The sequence below is a fragment of the Homalodisca vitripennis genome, chromosome X, assembly GCF_021130785.1.
Source record: "Homalodisca vitripennis isolate AUS2020 chromosome X, UT_GWSS_2.1, whole genome shotgun sequence".
Classification (NCBI taxonomy): Eukaryota; Metazoa; Arthropoda; class Insecta; order Hemiptera; family Cicadellidae; genus Homalodisca; species Homalodisca vitripennis.
In genome coordinates, this window is record NC_060215.1 from 96,351,016 (window position 1) to 96,370,939 (window position 19,924).

Below are 19,924 nucleotides of genomic sequence, written 5' to 3' on the forward strand. Positions count from 1 at the left end.
TTTTTCACTAGCATAGAATTAGCACCTTTATTTACTTAAATATTAATTTAAAAATCAGTTTATTACAATCACAATTTATTTTTACATTGTTATAATTGTATAATAATGTATAAGAAGGTGTGAATTTATAAAAGTCTATAGAAAACACTGTATTTTTGTTTAAAGTTACAAAAACAATCCACAAGATTGAGGATTTTTTAGTTTTCTGATTTTTTTAGATTTGTGTACCAATCTGTAGATAAAAAAGTAGTTCAAATTTACAAAACACGTCTTTTACAGTTTTTTTTTATCTGCAAGTTTTTTTAAATTGAGTAAGCTTGCATAGAATACAATCCATTATTTTCATCAAATAAATATTTTATGGGTTGTCTTTCAAATAAAGCACAATAAATATATATTAAGTTGCTCTTGTTTGAATTACAGATCACAAAGTTTTATGCGGTATTGAAAACCAAGTGCCAAACAATAACCTCTACATGGGTGACATTACCTGCAACTGTAAATCCATGAAACAGACCACTCTCGAGCAATTCTGGCTGTCTAAAAAAGGCAGAGAGCTTAAGATTCAGGTAAGTATCAAACCAAAAAAATGAACCACTTAACTCACCTACTATACTTGATCCTGTTCTTTGTAACTAATTTTGTATTGATTTAACATTACTTAAATGGTTACGGCCATTTCTGAGAAGTTATAGATTTCTGGGAGCACTTCAGACTGTTTGTGACTACTTTTTTGGACAAAATGTTCACTTTTGAGTCTGATGTTATATTGTATGCAACAAACATGTTAGCAAGAGATTATTTGCTGCTTAGTCAAAAACGAAATACATAGATTTATTAAAACTGTTCAAGTGACTGACAATTTTGATAGTATCAGAATTTCTGCTGGTTATCTTTTTCATTCAACAGTTTTGTTTTTCTACCTATCTGTTTTAGCATCATTGCCTTTTAACCCTTTGAGGACTGTAACAAAAAAATTGTTATCAATATCACTAGAGTGTTTTGTTATCAAGTTGCATTTTGTATAAGTGAAAAAGACTGTGCCCAAAATGAGGAATTTCCAGAGATCTTCATATAATCCATAACTTGATATATAATTAATTACTCACCTTAACAATAATTATTTTTGTGTGATGATACCCGTTTCAATTTAACTTAAATTATATTCAATCACAGATGGCATATAGGAAAACATTACTTTTATATCACCTGATTTGGGATCTTTGGTTGATTTAAAATGTATTAAATTGGTTCACTTACATAAAGGTACACACAAAACATCAAAATTCTTTACGAATAAAAGTAAGTAAAAAAAATCCTATGTGCTGAATGGTCGACCAACAACCTCAAACAGACAGACTATCACTGTTTTTTTACATTCAGTGTGTGTACCTTGTGTGTAAATTGTAGCACACAATCATTAAGGTAAACAATGCTGATGGGAAAACCCATCTCCACTGTCTGTCTTGTCGTGTTGCAACAGGCAATTTACTAATACCTCATGAGTTATAAAATAAGATGTTAACTACTTTAATGCCAACGTCCAGACTTCCTAGACTCAGAACTTGTTAAGTTCTTCTGTTACTGTAGTGTATTTAGTGTGAGAAGTACTAAGTTGGTAGGTATCCATAGTGATATTTAATGTCTGCACCAGTGATGTTGGCAGTAGGTATTGTCAGGCGATGTAACATACGATGTGGTCTAAAAGAAATAAAGAATGCTCATAGGCTGCTCTCCTGTGACGTCACATCACGCCACTACCCTACAACCAACGGTCCAAGCTGGCCAGCCACCGAGTCCACCCGAGTCCACCACCAGACACCGTCATGTAACCTCCGCGTCCCGTCCGTTCCTTTATACGAGCGGTCCTAGAGCAATGTTACTCTAAATGTGTAGTTTAATTATTCTTCCCGACCCATAGAGAGAGTACAGTGTCGACCCGCATACATTACAGTGGCGACGAGGAGGAAAACAACTGCAACAGTGAATTACAGTGATTTAGTGCGGAAGGGCAACTATCGTAATGAACACGTGCAAATAACCGCGAATGTGCAAGGACATTCCGGACATTCCAACGGTCGGGAGTAGTAAGGTACGCCGATCGATATAAAACTATTCTTGGTGTAAGCAGCGCACAAGCTGATTTTAATCGTTGCAATTAATGCCGTTAGACGATTATTTTTACCCGGGGACATTTTAAACAGTTTATTACGGAGTGTACAAGAAAACAAAATGGCAACTATCGGGTCTATGGGTTATTTTGATAGTGCGGAAGAATCGTGGCAGTCTTATATAGAGAGATTTGAGTTTTTTATTGATTGTAATGATATCGATAATTCAAAGAAACTAAGCACTTTGTTGACAGTTTATGGGTGTAAGGACCTATACGTTACTGAAAGACTTAATTACACCAGACAAAACCGTCTGACAAGTCGTACAAGGAAATTGTGGACACTATAGCGAAATCATCTGCATCCCAAGCCTTCTTTTTATCACGGAAAGATTTAAATTTAGTAGGCGGAATCAATTGGATCATGAAACGGTTAGCGATTATGTTGTGCATTTAAAACAGTTATCTAAGTATTGTGAATTTGGTGATAAATTGCCAGACTACTTAAGGGACAGATTAGTCGCGGGTCTGCGAGACCAACAGATACAGAAAAGACTTCTCGGGGGAGGAGAACCTCACTTATGAAAAAGCCGTGCAACTAGCTACTGCAATGGAATTTGCTGAGAAGGGGGCGGCCCAGATGACAACTGCAGGAGGACAGTATTCACCGGATGCAGAGCAGCGGGTCGATACCGAAAAGGACACAGGCGGCGAGCATCGCAGCGAGACGGTCATCGGATCGGACGGCGGGAAGGCGCTGGGAGACATCACCTGCTATTGTTGCGGCAAGCGAGGATCACACACAGCATCGCAATGTCGGTTTCGTGAGTACACGTGTAATCTTGTAAAAAGAAGGGACACCTTGAAAGAGTTTGTAGATCGAAAAATTATGTTAACAAACCTAATGAGAACAAACCAAATGTTTTTACAAATAGGTCTAAGGAGCCTTCAGCTAAAGGGAAACAGTTTTACAGCAATAAAAAGCAATATGTTTATAAAGGTAGCAGCACTATGTAGAGGAAAGTAAAGAATCAGCAGAGTCCGGTTCAGATAATCACTGGAAACATAAAGACAATGACGATGTGTATGACATTTCCAATCTATTTACGGTTAAGAAATAGAAATAGAAACTAAGATTAATAAAATTGAGCCAATAACGGTACAGTTATTAGTGGAAAGTAAGGAAATTGTATTTGAAGTCGATAGTGGAGCTTGTGTTTCAGTTATGTCAGAAAAAGATTGTAAGAACTAAGTTAGGAAATATAAACATGTATCCAACTAGCTTAGTATTAAGTATTAAGTTCATATACACATGAAAAGATCAGGCCTTTAGGTAAGGTTATGGTCAATGTACAACATAAAGGTAAAGAGAAACAATTAGCTTTATACATAGTAGCTAATGGGGCTAATCCCTTTGTTAGGGCGTGATTGGATGCAAGCATTAGATTTAACAGTTAGAGTGCCTAGTAATGTAAACAATGTACAGTCAGCTGATCGCACGAGCATGGTGGGGGTTGTGCCAACTGCAGGCGGCAGCGCGGCAGACGCATGCACGCCTGTCAGTGGAAGCCACAACACACCTGTAGAGGTAAACAAACAAACATCTGTCAATCCGTCTGTTGTCAACAACAACAAACAAGTAGAATTTACTGTACAATGAGTTTTCCAAATGTATTTACGGATAAGTTGGGATGTTTCAAGGGTGCACCAGTTTAAATTAAAGTTAAAAGAAAATGTTAGAGTACCAAAATACTTTAAACCTAGGACGTTACCTTTTACACTTAAAGAAAAAGTAGAAGCCGAGCTGACTAGACTAGAACAAGAGACACGTTTATTTCACCAGTAGATACCAGTGAATGGGGACTCCCATTGTACCAATTATTAAGGCTAAATGGGAAAATAAGAAATTTGTGGGGATTATAAAATAACTGTAAATCCTTTCTTGGAGGTAGAGACCGACACCCGTTACCGAAAATTGAAGAAATATTTGCCAGCCTACAAAACGGAGAAAAAATTCTCTAAAATAGATTTATCTTCAGCTTATCAGCAGCTTAAAACTAGATGTAGATAGTCAAACGTATTGTACAATTAGCACACACAAAAGGATTGTATGCTTACAATCGCCTATGTTTTGGTATCAGTTCAGCACCGGGAATATTCCAGAGAATAATAGAACGAACATTACAAGGTATCCCGGGGGTAACTGTATTTTTAGATGACATTCTAGTAACAGGTAAAAACAATGAGGAACACATGCATAGACTTAGACTAGTGTGTCAAAGACTTGAAGACAATGGGTTCACAGTGAGCAAGAACAAATGTAAATTTTTCTGTGACAGTTTAGAATATTTAGGTTTTGTTATCAGTAAACAAGGGTTGCATACCGCACCTAGTAAGGTTGAAGCAATTGTCAAGGCACCTGAACCTCAAAATGTGACACAGCTTAAAGCCTTCTTTGGTCTTGTTAATTACTATTCACGTTTTCATTCCTAGGATATCCACTATTTTAAACCCCAATGTATCAGTTGTTAAGAAAGGATACCGATTTTGTATTTAATTTAGCATGTAAGAAGGCACTACAAGAGATTAAGCAAAAGTTAATCTCTGCTGAAGTTTTAGCGCATTATGATCCTGCATTACCACTAGTGGTAGCCAGTGATGCTAGTCCATATGGCATTGCATCAGTTTTTGAGTCAGATTCAATACGACGGTACAGAAAGACCTATATCATTCGCAAGTAGAGTGTTAAATAGCGCTGAGAAAAACTATTCACAAATAGATAAGGAAGCATTAAGCATTGTATTTGGTGTTAAGAAATTTAGTCAATATTTATATGGTACAACAGTTTTTGTTAAAGAGACTGATCATAAGCCTTTAGTGGCTATTTTTGGACCAAAGAAAGGGTTACCTGCTTTCGCAGCCAGTAGGTTACAACGATACGCTTTGTTTTTAAGTGGTTTCCAATATGAGATTGTGTATGTTAAGTCCCAAAACCATGGCAATGCCGATGGTTTATCTAGATTACCTGTAAATAGTGAGATTAAAGATGAAATCTCGGATGATGACCTTAATATATAATGTCATAGGTACCTATTTGCAGTGTTTAGCTGAAAATGACATACCATTAAGCTATGTAGACATAAAAAGAGAATCAATGGTAGATAGTGAAATCAAAAAGGTGATATCCTATGTAGAATTAGGTTGGCCTATTGTAACTGAACCCAGATCTAAAGCCATTTGAAATTAGACAGTCGGAATTAACCTTGGAGCAAGGAATCCTATGTGGGGGTACAGGGTGGTAATACCTAAAAGGTTCAGAATAAACATTCTGAACGAATTGCATACTTCACACATAGGTATTGTTCGCATGAAGGCATTAGCCCGTGCATATGTATGGTGGCCTAATATCGACCGGGACATAGAACAACTAGCTAACAGCTGTGCAGCCTGTTTGGAGGAACGAGCAAAACCGCCCAAGGCTTTCCTGCATCATTGGAATGTTCCGGAACGAGTTTGGTCTCGAATTCATATTGATTTTTTTGGACCTTTTCAGTCCAAGTTATTTTTGGTTGGTAAAAGATGCGTACTCTAAGTGGCCAGAGGTGTTGCCCGTTGCTTCAACGGCAGCTGTTCACACGATTGTGAAATTAAGGGAATTATTTAGTAGGGTATGGTATTGTAGATCACATAGTGTCCGACCAACGGACCACCTTTTACCAGTCAAGAGTTTAAAGAATTTTTGATGTCAAATGGTATCAAACACACGTTTTCACCACCATACCACCCAGAAACCAATGGTTTGGCAGAACGGTCAGTCAGAACTATTAAAAAATAAATTGAAAAAACAGCTCTTCATAATTCCAAGGATTTAGAATTAGCTTTGAGTAACTTCCTGTTCACGTATAGAAATACAGTGCATTCTACTACCAATCTATCGCCAGCTCAATTAATGTTGGGCAGATCGCTAAAGTCTAGGTTAGATTTAATTCGCCCAAATGTTAAAGCAATAATGTCAGATAATCAAGAAAAACAACGATTGTACTATAGGGGTAGTAAAACTAGACAGTTAGCTATTGGACAACCAATCATAGCCAGAGATTACAGAGGTAGAAATAAGTGGATACCAGGTGTGGTAGTTTCACGATTAGGACCAGTACCAGTATTTAGTTGAACTGAATACGGGCATGAGGTGGAAACGACATATCGACCAGTTGGTAGGTTTAACAGTGTAGTCCGGAAATGTCTGAGTTGACAACAATGCCTAGACTCCCCAGACGCAAGCGTGGCAACAGAGCACACGCAGGAAACGATCGATATACAGTCGCGGGACAGAGCGAGCGCAAGGTCGCCAGTACTTTTAGCAACGACCTTGCCCCCCGCCTCTCCGCAAAACCATAACAATAACAGAAACGCTCAGGGGCAAAGCCCCAGCCCCACGTAACAAATGTAAACAATAACAGTTCCAGCGTTTCACCCAAACAAATGACACCTGTTAGACGATACCCACTAAGGGATCGTAAACCTTTAGTCAAAATGGACTTGTAAATACAACCCAATTGTGACTTGTATATAATTAATATTGTTTAATTTAAGCATTATTATTATCGATTTTGTTAATTGTGTTCATTCAATGTGTTATTAATTGCTATATTCTGATTTATTGGTTTTTGATTGAAGTGTTTGTGATTTGTGTTAAATGATTATATTGAGTTTGTATTTTGGTTCTCTATAATCTATACTTACAAAAAATAAAAGAGTATATGTCAATTTTCTTATTCATTGTAATTGATTTAAAATTGGAGAATTGTAAAACAAAATTGTAATTGATAAATTTCTAAAATTGTAGGGGACTTATGTATTTAAGGGGGAGGATTGTAGTGTAATTTAGTGTGAGAAGTACTAAGTTGGTAGGTATCCATAGTGATTATTTAATGTCTGCACCAGTGATGTTGGCAGTATGTATTGTCAGGCGATGTAACATACGATGTGGTCTAAAAGAATAAGAATGCTCATAGGCTGCTCTCCTGTGACGTCACATCACGCCACTACCCTACAACCAACGGTCCAAGCTGGCCCAGCCACCAGTCCACCCGAGTCCACCACCAGACACCGTCATGTAAACCTCCAGCGTCCCGTCCGTTCCTTTACGAGCGGTCCTCCTAGAGCAATGTTACTCTAAATGTGTAGTTTAATTATTCTTCCCGACCCATATAGAGAGTACAGTGTCGACCCGCATACATTACAGTTACTACTATCGGACATGGCAGTTGCACTGATTACACCCAAACAGTATAATACAATGTTATACTCTTTACTGAAGGATCACCTTTTAAACCTAATGTATGTATTTTGTGGGTGGGTGTGCGTGCGTGCATGCGTTCACACAGCAGGTGCATGCATGTGTGTCAAGTTCTGTAGTTTTCAAACAGTTTAGTTAACTTTTAAAGAAAATAGCCATTAGAAAATGAAGTATATTTCATAATCTGTAGTTGTCCCTTGTTAATCTATTATATCCATTTTTAATACAAATTATTACCTATATTTATTGTTACAGTATATATTTTTCACTTGCATCCTATAGATTATTCTATTGCAATCTCAGTGTCTTTGAGGTTACATTAAACTGTTAACCCATTTTCAGGAGGGCATAATGTCTCCCACCCATAAAATCAAAGGAACTGGCCCAAAGGAGATGTGGCAACAATCCTGCTTTTCGCAGAGATTTTAGCTGTGTATTTGACAAGCATCAAGTTACCATACACCAAGTGATGTGTAAGTTCTTGTGTATTTTATATAATAATAATATATTTCTATTTCTAAAATGTAAGGTATAATTTTGCTATAAAATTTATAACTAGGGTAACTGACTTAATTCATAATAGTATGTAGCAACATAAAATAATTGAAAATGATGAGAGGAAATAAAAGGCCCTCAAGGCATCTAGTGTGGGGCTGCCATCCCCTCAAAATAATTCACAACTGGGCATAAAAGCAGATGTAAGAATAAACATGAAAGTAAAAGATCATATCAACATTAATCTTTTGCAAATTAAATAATATGATTATATGAGTGTGTTTCTGCCACTAAAATGAAACTAAAAATGTTAACTGAGAATAACTCTTTTGCTACTTCGTTATAATAGACTTCTTTTAAACACATGATAAGTCTAGACATATGACATGACTAACTTATATAACTTACATATTACTTTAATTACTCTTCTATACAAAGTAATTCATCAATGTTTTAAAATGGAAACTACCAGTTACATTTACTAAACATAGTTTTAAATTCCGGGTACACTTGATTTTTATTTGGTAGTTCATTACTCATGGAGCTAACAAAACTAAATGTTTTCATATAAAAAGTTTTCAGTGGTTTTGGTACAGGTATGTTATTTAGATTTCGTATTCTTTCTTTATTATTCACTTTCCTTATTTTTTACATAACCTCATCTCATATAAAAATGTTAAAATCTTGTGCAAGTAAAGAGAGTGAAGGAGCAATATTTCAAAGAGACAAAACAAGGACAAAAAGTGTTCAGTTTTCGTAAACATTAATCAGACACAATATACTTATCATAGACCTGAGATTAGTAATGTGTCAAAGCCGATTTTCGAATCCATAGAATTTTCAACAAAGATTTGGATTTGAGAATCTATTGACAGGAATCGACATTTGAATAAACGCTTACTTAATTATTGGCTGATGGACAAGTACACAAATTGCTAATCACTAAAACGTGTTTTTGTTGTACTTTAAATAATATTTTGCTAGCAGTTAGTATTTTCCATGTATACGTTTACCCATCACCATGAGTCTGCTGTATTTATTTGCAGACGACAGCTGATTGGCATTACACAAATAACCAATTTCAAAAATTTAATTTATTGATACTTTGTGTATGGAAACTTAGTAGATACTGTAGAATCTGTAAACCAGAAGAACTGTAGATAGATAACCTAATTAACGTACATTTGAAAATAGTTTGTTGCTTGCCTTTAGTATTTCCATATTATGCTTGTACCATGAGTCTGCTTCATTTTTTGCGGATGACAATTGATCTGTAGTACGCAAGTTACCGGTAGTTAAAACATGTTTTTGTGTATGAAAAAATGTAGATGGATACCTAAATAGAATAATAAAGATTTTGTAAATAATATTTTGCTTGCATTTTCAATGTTTATGTTTGTGTGTTATCAACAAAAAAGGCCTCAGACATCTGGATTTTTTTAATAAAAATAAATAGAAAAAGTGGCATAAGCTGTGCTGGAATGCCAGCAGTGTATTAAAATAACGGTACTCGAGATTGGCTTGAGAAACTCCTATGTGTTAAAAGAGAATGGTGGGTAATGGAAACAGACTAAAACTAGTATTTAAAAATTGCAATTTGCTTAATGTGTTGTCTTCAAAACCATAAATCATTAAAAAAAGTTTCTCTCCGGCCCTGGTATTCTCTGTAGAAAGGTTTAAAGTATTAATTGTGTAATGCTTTCTATAAATGTTATATCAAGGAGATGGGTAAGCAATTGTTGGAATTCTAAAGAATACAGTTGAATTTCTTTATAGCACAAACTTGATGTGATCCATAACATGTTCCAATCAGTGAAAGTGCAAATTAAATATAACCTGGTATTAATTGTAATATACCTGTCAAATAAAGCTTAAATTAGTAGTTTTATTAAAAAGTTACCAGTCAAGTCTCAATTCTACAAGGCTAACGTTTTAAAGCTATATATAATTAGATACACTAAACAAAGACAAATGTGAAACGAACTGCACTGCCACTATAACAACCATTTCCTAAATAACAGGCCCACACCATTCTTATCTACTATTTTCCACCTATAAAAACAAAACAGGGAAACACCCACAGAATTACATTTTTGTATTTTAATGTGTTTTACAGGACTGATTATGGCCCTTTTTTAGGTCTTACTAGTCCTAATTTATTTATCATTTGTCAAAAGATTCATGATAAAAAATGAAAGTATAAAGTAGGTTCGAACAAGTATAAAGTAGGTTTGAAAAAGTATTGACAATTTTTAGCATTTTAAATATTGTTCTACAATGTTTGATTGTTGGCTATGAATGTTCTCAATTTTAATCAGCCAAGACATACAAAATGTTTCTTAATAAGTCATATGGTTAATCACTCACGTATTGTTCTCTTTTAAAGTTGTTTATTTTTTCATGTACCATTAGGCTAAAATATTACAACAAAAATTTGTATCTCAAAAATGAGTTACTTAAGGCTATTGTTTATCATATAAGGTGTGGTACACTCATAAGACCTAATCATAGTTCTTACACATTTTCAACATTAAATAATTTAAAATAAATTGTTATTATTAGAGCCAGTATAGATGCACACTTGTAAACGTGAACTAAGGAAAATTGATATTTCCATTTTATTGGCATTATAAAATGTATATAAATAAGAGGATATTTTTAAACTACAAAGGAAGGTATCTATAAAAACAACGGTATTGTTTTTAAGCTTTATTGGTATAAAAACTAAAATCTTTTACACAACCTGTTTCTAAACTTTTGTTAATAAATGTTTTTTCTTATACGATTTTCAGTGGATGATGACATGCAATTGTAATTTGTATTTTGATATCCAGATTTTAACCATTTGAGTGCCAAGCAGTTTTGAGGGGAGGTGCTGTCAGTGCCAAGCATTGATGACAGGTCCCCTCTCTCAGTATCAAACACTCTTTTGGTGTTTTTGCAGTGTTCCACCAAATAATTCATAAAAATTAAATTTTAAAAATTAAACAATAAAAATTAAAATTGTAAGTATATTTAAATTTTGATATAAAAACTGTAATTTTTTTATTTTAATACATTATATGCACTGTTTCATTGTTCTCTATATAAATAAGTATAATTTACCAAGTTTCAAAAAGGTACTTATCTATAATACCAAGCTTAATAATAATCACGCACGCGCGCGCACGCACACACACACACAGTTGTTTATCATATTTAAAAGTGGAAGGTAGAAGATATGACTTGCTTAAATATATCCTCTTCAAGTTCTTTTGAAATAGCTTGGTATTTATAGACTTAGTTTCTCCCCCAAAAGGACAAAGTTAGAAGTAGCTCAGATGAAAGTTTCTTAGGTTTATTTTTGTATCAGGCTGTTCCACTCAATGTTATTGTCTTTCCTAGGAGATAATATGGGATCAGATCTTATATATATATATATATATATATATATATATATATATTACTAGAATATTGAATTGTGCCCACCTTGTGCGTGTTGATTCCCTCTGCTTGTTTGAATCTTTTCATAGATGTATAGTATTTGAGGAGTAAGGGAATAAAGGTTGTCTTTTTTTATTTATTTTAAAGACATCATTCCAAAAAGTAAATTTGCTTAAGGTACAATATTAATTTGATTTTTTGTTTATAAAACCATTTCAATTATAATTACTAATTTTTTTTCTGTTTTTCTAGGAAAAGTATACGCTTCAGCAAGGATTTTCGTTCCTTTTCTTCAATAGGGCTAGTAATTTTAAAATTTTGCTCAACAGCTCATTTGTTCTGTTATCAACATTTCTTAGTCATTACTTGTTTTGTGCTATTTTATTCTTGTATGTGAGTTTATTTTAGTAAATTAGTGTTAAATAACACCCGCTGTATATTAACTATTCCAAATTTTATGCTTTACCTAACCGATAACAATATTAGGAATATTTCATTTCCATTTCAATTGGCCAATCAATATGTTGTAATACTAGACTGATTAATCATGTATCATTATTTCCTGAAAACTGATTAATTGTTATAATTTACTGGGCACAACTGTTGCACATTTTAACTTTTCTTGACTGGTCATTTTCACTACTCCTGAATATACTCACTCAATCAATCAATCATTAAAGTTCCATCAAGGCAAGTAGTAGTTTTAATATTTTGTTCAACAGCTCATTAATTTAATTATTAATTTAGTTTAATCATTGTTCTGTTATCAACATTTCTTTGTCTTTACTTGTTTTGTGCTATTTTATTTTTGTATGTGAGTTTATTTTAGTAAATTAGTGTTAAATAACACCCGCTGTATATTAACTATTCCAAATTTTATGCTTTACCTATCCGATAAAAATATTAGGAATATTTCATTTTCATTGGCCAATCAATATGTTATAATACTAGACTGATTAATCATGTATCATTATTCCCTGAAAACTGATCAATTGTTATAATTTACTGGGCACAACTGTTGCACATTTTAACTTTTCTTGACTGGTCATTTTCACTACTCTTGAATATACTCATTCAATCAATCAATCATTAAAGTTCCATCAAGGCAAGTAGTAGTTTTAAAATTTTGGTCAGGAGCTCATTAATTTAGTTTGATCATTGTTCTGTTATCAACATTTCTTTGTCATTACTTGTTGTGCTATTTTATTCTTGTATGTGAATTTAGTTTAGTAAATTAGTGTTAAATAACACCCGCTGTAAATAAATTAACTATTCCAAATTCTACACTTGACCTAGCCGATAAAAATATTAGGAATATTTCATTTCAATTGGCCAATCAATATGTTGTAATACTAGACTGATTAATCATGTATCATTATTTCCTGAAAACTGATTAATTGTTATAATTTACTGGGCACAACTGTTGCACATTTTAACTTTTCTTGACTGGTCATTTTCACTACTCCAGAATATACTCATTCAATCAATCAATCATTAAAGTTCCATCAAGGCAAGTAGTAGTTTTAATATTTTGTTCAACAGCTCATTAATTTAATTATTAATTTAGTTTAATCATTGTTCTGTTATCAACATTTCTTTGTCATTACTTGTTTTGTGCTATTTTATTCTTGTATTTGAGTAGTTTAGTGAATCAGTTTTAAATGGCATCCACTGTAAATGAACTATTCTAAATTTTACACTTGACCTATCCGATAAAATATTAGGAATATTTCATTTCCATTGGCTAATCAATATGTTATAATACTAGACTGATTAATCATATATTAATATTCTCTCAGAACTGATTAATTGTTTATTAATTTCTTGCATAATGTGCATAACTGTTGCACATTTTAACTTGTCTTTACTGGTTTTTTCACTTCTCCTGAATACACTCATTCGATAAATCATTAAAGTTCCATCAAGGCAAGTTATGTGTTTTGTACATTTACATTTAAGATACTGGCAGCAAGTGGGATACAGAGCCTTTAAAAACTTTTAAAATATTAAATTTATTCTGCAATCAATTAAATATTTTGTATTAGAGTGGAAGCCGCTCGGTCCGGGTCAGCCGCGCTAACGCGCCGCGCCGTAGGAAGAACGCCACAAATAAAAGGATGTGATCATTTAGTAAGATTTAAGACTGATTATTTTTAATCTCTGTATAGATGAAGTTATTTGTAACTTGTATTTGTGATTGTCATAATTCTCATTTATTCAAAGACTCTTTAGTTTAGAAAATTAAAATCATTTAATACATGTGCCTGTAACTCTTAGTGTTCTATGTTTTTGTACAACTGGATACTTGTGAAATGGTTATCAGTGTCATTTTATCTCCAGTTATAAATTTTATCAAACTAAGTTTAAGAAACAGTATGACAGCTGCCATACATAGCAATGGTAGTTAAATATGGTTATAATGTCAATTAACATATCATGTAAAAATAAAATGTTTGGTTTGTTACATAACTTAATGTTTCTTCACATGTATATAATTTCATACAATCTCTGGATGTTGAGAAAAAACAAATAAACGTTTTTGTTATAATATTGTCTGCTCTGTAACATGTGTATTCTCTACTTGTATATCTATTGGAAGTTAGACAACATATAATTTGTTTCGAATTAAAAAAAGAAACAAAACAAAATAAAGATTTATGATTTTTAGCTGTTAGTTCATGCCACTTTTCTATCTACATAAGATTATATAATCATGCTTAGTGATGTGAAGTTTGATTGCTATTTCATACTAAAATGGTACACTGAAGAATGAACTGCAAAATTTAAATTAGTTGTACTAACAAATGAATTGTTGACAGATATAAACACTCATCCCAGATCTAAAACAATATGTTGCTTCAATGAAACAATTGTTTGCTGAAATACGCTCATGAAAAAATAAATGAATTTTTATTTATTTATGAACTGGTCATTTGTAGGGCTTTCCAAATATTTATAAAATATGAAATTATTCTGTATGGAATGTAGTACATATAAAAAAATCAAAAGAGGAAGAATTGGCTCTTAAGAAAATATAAATATTTATGTATTTACTTGTTTCAGGCAAACATTGATTTAATGTGAAATATATGATAAAAAGACAAAAGTTGTAACATTATGTAATCAATTTTTTTTTTTAATTACTTACGGAGTGGCTAGTGCCCGGCCACCGTTCTTGGTTTCAAAGAACAGGAACGACTGTGACGCCAAAGGTTTTCTAGTAAGCGCCAAGCGGCACTGTGCATTGTTATTAAAATGGCGGGTTGTAGAAAGTTTTGTTCTTTTGACCAGTTGAAAACTTTTATCAATAATAAAGAAAATATGGACCATATTCAATTACGAATAAGTGATTCGAGAACAATTGCGCGCGCTCGTAAATGTGGTATTATAAAATTTATTAATGAACAAAGAGCTATCTTATAAAGAGCTATTTGTCACATTTTAGCAACAGTATTATACCGCACTGGTAACTTACGTCCAATGTAATTATCCCTCTTACAACTATATTAAGTGAATTACTTATTTTTACTCATTTTTTTGAAAGTTTATAAATATTGTAAGTTCTCAGTTTATTCCATTTTAATAATTTTCTTACAATGCATTCTACGGCTTTATTTTAGTTTGCGTCTCCTAATGTAGGCGATTCAAGTTCCATATTTAGAGTCAATTTTAGGAATTTTCATGATCGTTTTTTGTTAAAAATAAGAATATTGAGCTTAAGGAAACATCATGCACATCAATCACGGAGATTTATTGTACAGTAATAGGAAAGCGGAAGGGATTGTGGTAATGAAAAGAACTGTCTGTATCATCCACATTAAATGTATTAGATCTACAACAGTTGTGCTGGGTGTAAGATGCCATCAGTTGTTTCGTTGAGATGTTGTATACAACTATTATAACATTCTCTAGACTGTTAATGCTCTAACGCAATTTTCCGTTTTTGGCCAGTCACGTCTTAATGAATATATTCAGGCTTCTTTTTTTGGTAAGTTAACAGCTCAAAATTCTTTCGTGTAAGATACCAACTTTTCTAGATAATCCTATCTGTTATCGTAATGACACATCCCTGTGTTTTATAACAATGAATGAGAATTATACATTGATGTATAACATTTCCAGTTTAAGTGTTACTTTAAATCTGTCTGACTCATCCAGACGTTTGTATACTGACAGTATTTTGCCCAGAAACAATAGAAAAGTTAGGTAGTGATGTAGACTGTAGGGTATATACTTTAAACTGTACCATGATCCCTTTTACAAGAATTTACAGTACTGCTAAAGTCTGATAATACATAAGTGATTAATAATAAAACTATTTTTAATCCTTAAATGGAAGAATTAATTTTAAAATATCTCAAGACGTGTCGAGAGTGAAATATATGTGTAAACGAACTAATTTCCCTCTTACCACTTACATACAATATACAATTAAATTATAACCATTTGAGTGTTATTTGTAAATAAAACAAATGTTCCAGTTATTTTATGCTATTGAATGACATACATTATTTAAGGGAGCACTTCGTAAAAAATCTCAAAAATTACAAATTTTTTTTTTTTTTTTTTTTTATTAAAGTTTGGAATTTCCCGATAACAATGGTGGTATTAAATTTTTTTTTATGATGACTAGAAGTGTCCGAAATATTTTTTTTTAAATAGGCCTGCAGGCAGTTTCGGGGCCTGTAGCAGTCACACTTTGAATGGTGCTGTTATAGTACTACTTCGTTGCAGTCATGTTCATGATTTGGTTGGCAGTGACAGTTTGTTATGTCAACAACTTACACTAACCAACAAAACATCTGTTTTATAACCATTGCTTATAACCTAGGTAGCATACATGTTTTGGTTACTGACATTTCTGTTTTAGAGAGTGAAAATTACGTAAATGATTATGGTTTTTTGTGAGTTTAGTGGAGAGTTCTGAGTATTTTTTGTTATAAGTGTAGTGAATTTTTATAATGCCACGTTCAAAGCCTGCTTTCAAGAAACGCGTTTTCAAAGGAAATCAACATAAACCCTCCAACTAGTCCTAGGCCTAGTTTCTCAGGATCAAGTAACAAATCGAGGTACCAATACTCCAAATGTGGATAGGCCAAGACCTCAAAGTGCATCTTCTAAGAAGGTCAGTCCTTTTTTGAAACAGTACCAATTGAATGAAAATGATGAGTCTGAAAACTGTATAGTTAATATAGGATTGTTGAATGAGGCTCTTAGTAACGTTTCAGTGTGTAAAAATTGCCCATGGCCAACTTGTTTACAAAGTAAAACACATTGTAGGCCTAGCATCAAAAATTATAGTCAGCTGTTCTGATTGTGAAAACACTATTACTGTGACAAACTCTGAATTAGTCAGGCCTAACACTAATCAGAATGAAGCAAAAGTCTGATAGGCCTAACACATTTTATGACCTAAATCTTCGTTTGGTTTATGCTATGCGTAACATAGGCAAAGGTAGAGTGGCTGCGGAGAAAATTTGCGCTTTTATGAATCTTACACCTCCGCCTTTGAGATATCATGAACATGAGCATTACTTGGGTTCAATTGCTGAGTTAGTGTGTAAGAAGTCAATGCAAAGTGCTGTGCAAGAAGCTGTATCGGATAATGATGGTTGCAGAGACCTCGCTATAGCTGCTGATGGCTCATGGCAGAAGCGGGGTCACCTTTCACTAAATGGAGTGGTATCAGTGACATCTTTATCAACCGGTAAGGTCCTAGACATCGAGATTTTATCTAAAATATTGCAGATGCACTAATAGACTAAACAACACGCATGGTGATGGCTGTATCGCAAACTTTGAAGGTTCTAGTGGAGCCATGAAGTTGCTGGAGCAGTCGCAATTTTTCAGCGCTCGCAGGCATTGTAATGAGGCTCGTTACCTTGAATACCTTGGTGATGGAGACAGCAAGGCGTACTCCAGTGTATGCGAAGCCAAGCCCTATGGTGATACTGCCATAACAAAGATAGAATGCATAGGCATGTCCAGAAACGGATGGGATCGAGATTAAAAAATCTAAAAGCTAAGACTAAAAACACTCCCTGACGGCTCACGACTTGGCGGCAAGAACAAGCTAACAGATTCTGCATTATTCAGCTCCAAAAAATACTACGGATTGGCAATTAGACGCAACACAAACTCTGTTGAAGACATGAAAAAAGCCATTTGGGCAGAGTTTTTCCATGTGTGATGTCTTCTAATGAAAGGCCTCAACATGGACTATGTCCAGATGATGAAGAAACCTGGTGTAAGTACCGCAAAGCCGTAAAATCCAATGAAAACTATGATCATGGCAGCCATTTTCACTTGCCTGAAAAACCTAATGACATTTATTAAACCTATTTTTCAAGATCTAGCCAATCCAACTCTACTGGGCAAATGTACTAAGGGAAAAAACTCAAAATCCCAATGAGTCCCTCAACAATGTCATTTGGACCTACATACCTAAAAGAACATTTGTGGAGATTAAAACTTTGAAATTTGGCATATATGAAGCTGTTACAGCTTTTAATGATGGCTACATTGGCAAATGCAAAGTATTTCAAAGAAATAGGAGTGTCCACCAGGGCAGCATTTTATTACAGCAATGAAAAAGCTTGACCGGCGGCGAATTTGGAAGGCAGAGAAAGCTCAAGAAGATATAGATAAAAAAATTAGACAGAAGAAAAACTTACTAAAAAGAAGTCTGGAGGATGAATATGAGGAGCAGGAAGGAGATCAGCCAGCCTATGCACCTGGAATGTACTGAAAAAGGTAATAAAGCAGTATTTTTTCCGTTTTTTGTGTTTTTCCGAAAGTTGCGGTTTTCAATACAAAAGTAACATTTTTCTCAAAAACTACAAATGGTAGGAATATGAAATTTTTTTTGTATGTTTGTAGCACTGTTTTACATATGTGGAACCACTAAAAAAAACATCACATTTCACTGAGTTCAATATTTATATAACATACATATACACATAGTTATATAGGTTTTTGACAAGCGTTAAAACAAAAATATATAACTTTTAGGGTATATGCCAAAAAAAATTTTTTTTTTTGGTTCCACGTGTTCCCCTAGAAGCCCTCTTTAAATGAAAAAAAGAATTATGAAGATACCTCAAGTAGTTCTTGAGATAAGTGTACCTATGTTATAACATTACGAAGATAGGGCGAAGTGCTCCCCTTAATATGACAAAAATTATTCATAATTAATTATGATTTCTCTTAATGACTATTAATAAATTGAAAAATTCCAGTAAAATTGCTAGAAACAAAACTATATCTTAATAAAATATGAAGTGTAGATTCTGGTATATGGTTAATTTTTACTTGTATTTTTATCCTTTTAAATTTATTTAAGCGTACACTTTTATTACATTACCGTTCAATGCATTACCAATTCATAATATACAATTAATAAAATAGTCTACAAATTGTGTTTTTTTATATTTCTAAGGCAGTGGTGTGAAGGTGACAGTTATAGCTGCCCTTTCGTTACATCACGGTTGACGTCACCACTCATCGCCTGTCTAATCGACAGCTGGTTGCCGGCCATATAGCCACAGCGAATTACTTAACATGTTTTATCTTTCATGATGCATGTGGTAATAACAAACTATCAAAACAAACCTATCTGTAAAGGCGGGGCTATGAAAAAGTTTAATACGGTTGCACAGCTGAGTGTGAGTTACACAAGACACATAAATGTAAACTATACTATTCAGCACTCGAAGAGAAACATCTTTAACCCTCTTAGTGCCAGGCAGTTTTTCAAAGTTCTTACAAAAGATGTCAGCCTGTTTTTTAAAAGAACGTGCGAAGAATACCAGGCCAATTTTGCAGTTTTGAACAGCTTTTTTTTATAAAGTTAATAACTTTTGTATTTATTGTTAGACATTAACCATTGATGTCTTGTTTGTTGGCTGACAATGAACTTATACAACAATAATTTGGCATTTTTTACAAACTTATAATTTTTTTATATGGATAAAAAATTTAAAAAAAAAGTTTGAGGTTGTATAATTGCTTTTTAGAAAGCATACGTAAAAATCTATGATATTAGACCATTCTACATTTAATTGTAAACACACACAAATTGAAACACTAACCTTGAAAACATAGAAGATGTATAATGGTTTTCTTAAAACAATGCAAAAGTGGTATAAATATCACATTTAACAGTATGTTTGTATTTGACATGCAGAAACATTTACACTTGATATGTTTCTCAATGGTTGAAATAGTTTTTTAAAAATAATACTAAAAGAAATTCACACTACAAAGGTAATTTATTTACAATATATACATTTTTTAAAAGATGGGACGTTGGACACTATTGTGTTTGTTGAAGCCCCTTTTTGCATCTGATACAAGCTGTTCTTGTACGCTTCCTACTACCACCAGTGCTTGTACTCTGAATGCTACACATACTATAGTTCTTCAACATTTTTCCTGGTAGTAATTCAAAGTCATATTCATTTTGTTTGTGGTCCATCACCCGCACTGATATGAAGAACTTGCCTGAGTTAAATCATTCACTTGCTAGTGCATCAGTAATTGCTGAAGTAAATTGCAGCCTTGTTAATGGTTTTCCGGAAGAATTTCCCTTATATAAG

At 33.4% G+C, this 19,924-nt stretch overlaps 1 protein-coding gene across 1 annotated transcript in view; it reads left to right on the plus strand.

Annotated features, from left to right (window-relative positions):
* LOC124369726 overlaps positions 1–13,875 on the plus strand; it is a 34,746-nt gene extending 20,871 nt beyond the window's left edge. The window contains exons 5-7 of the mRNA XM_046827785.1: positions 424–569; positions 7,752–7,882; positions 11,580–13,875. Of these exons, the coding sequence (XP_046683741.1) occupies positions 424–569; positions 7,752–7,838 (233 nt within the window). The 3' untranslated portion in view covers positions 7,839–7,882; positions 11,580–13,875. The remainder of the gene's footprint in view (positions 1–423; positions 570–7,751; positions 7,883–11,579) is intronic.
* Positions 13,876–19,924: the final 6,049 nt, after the last annotated feature.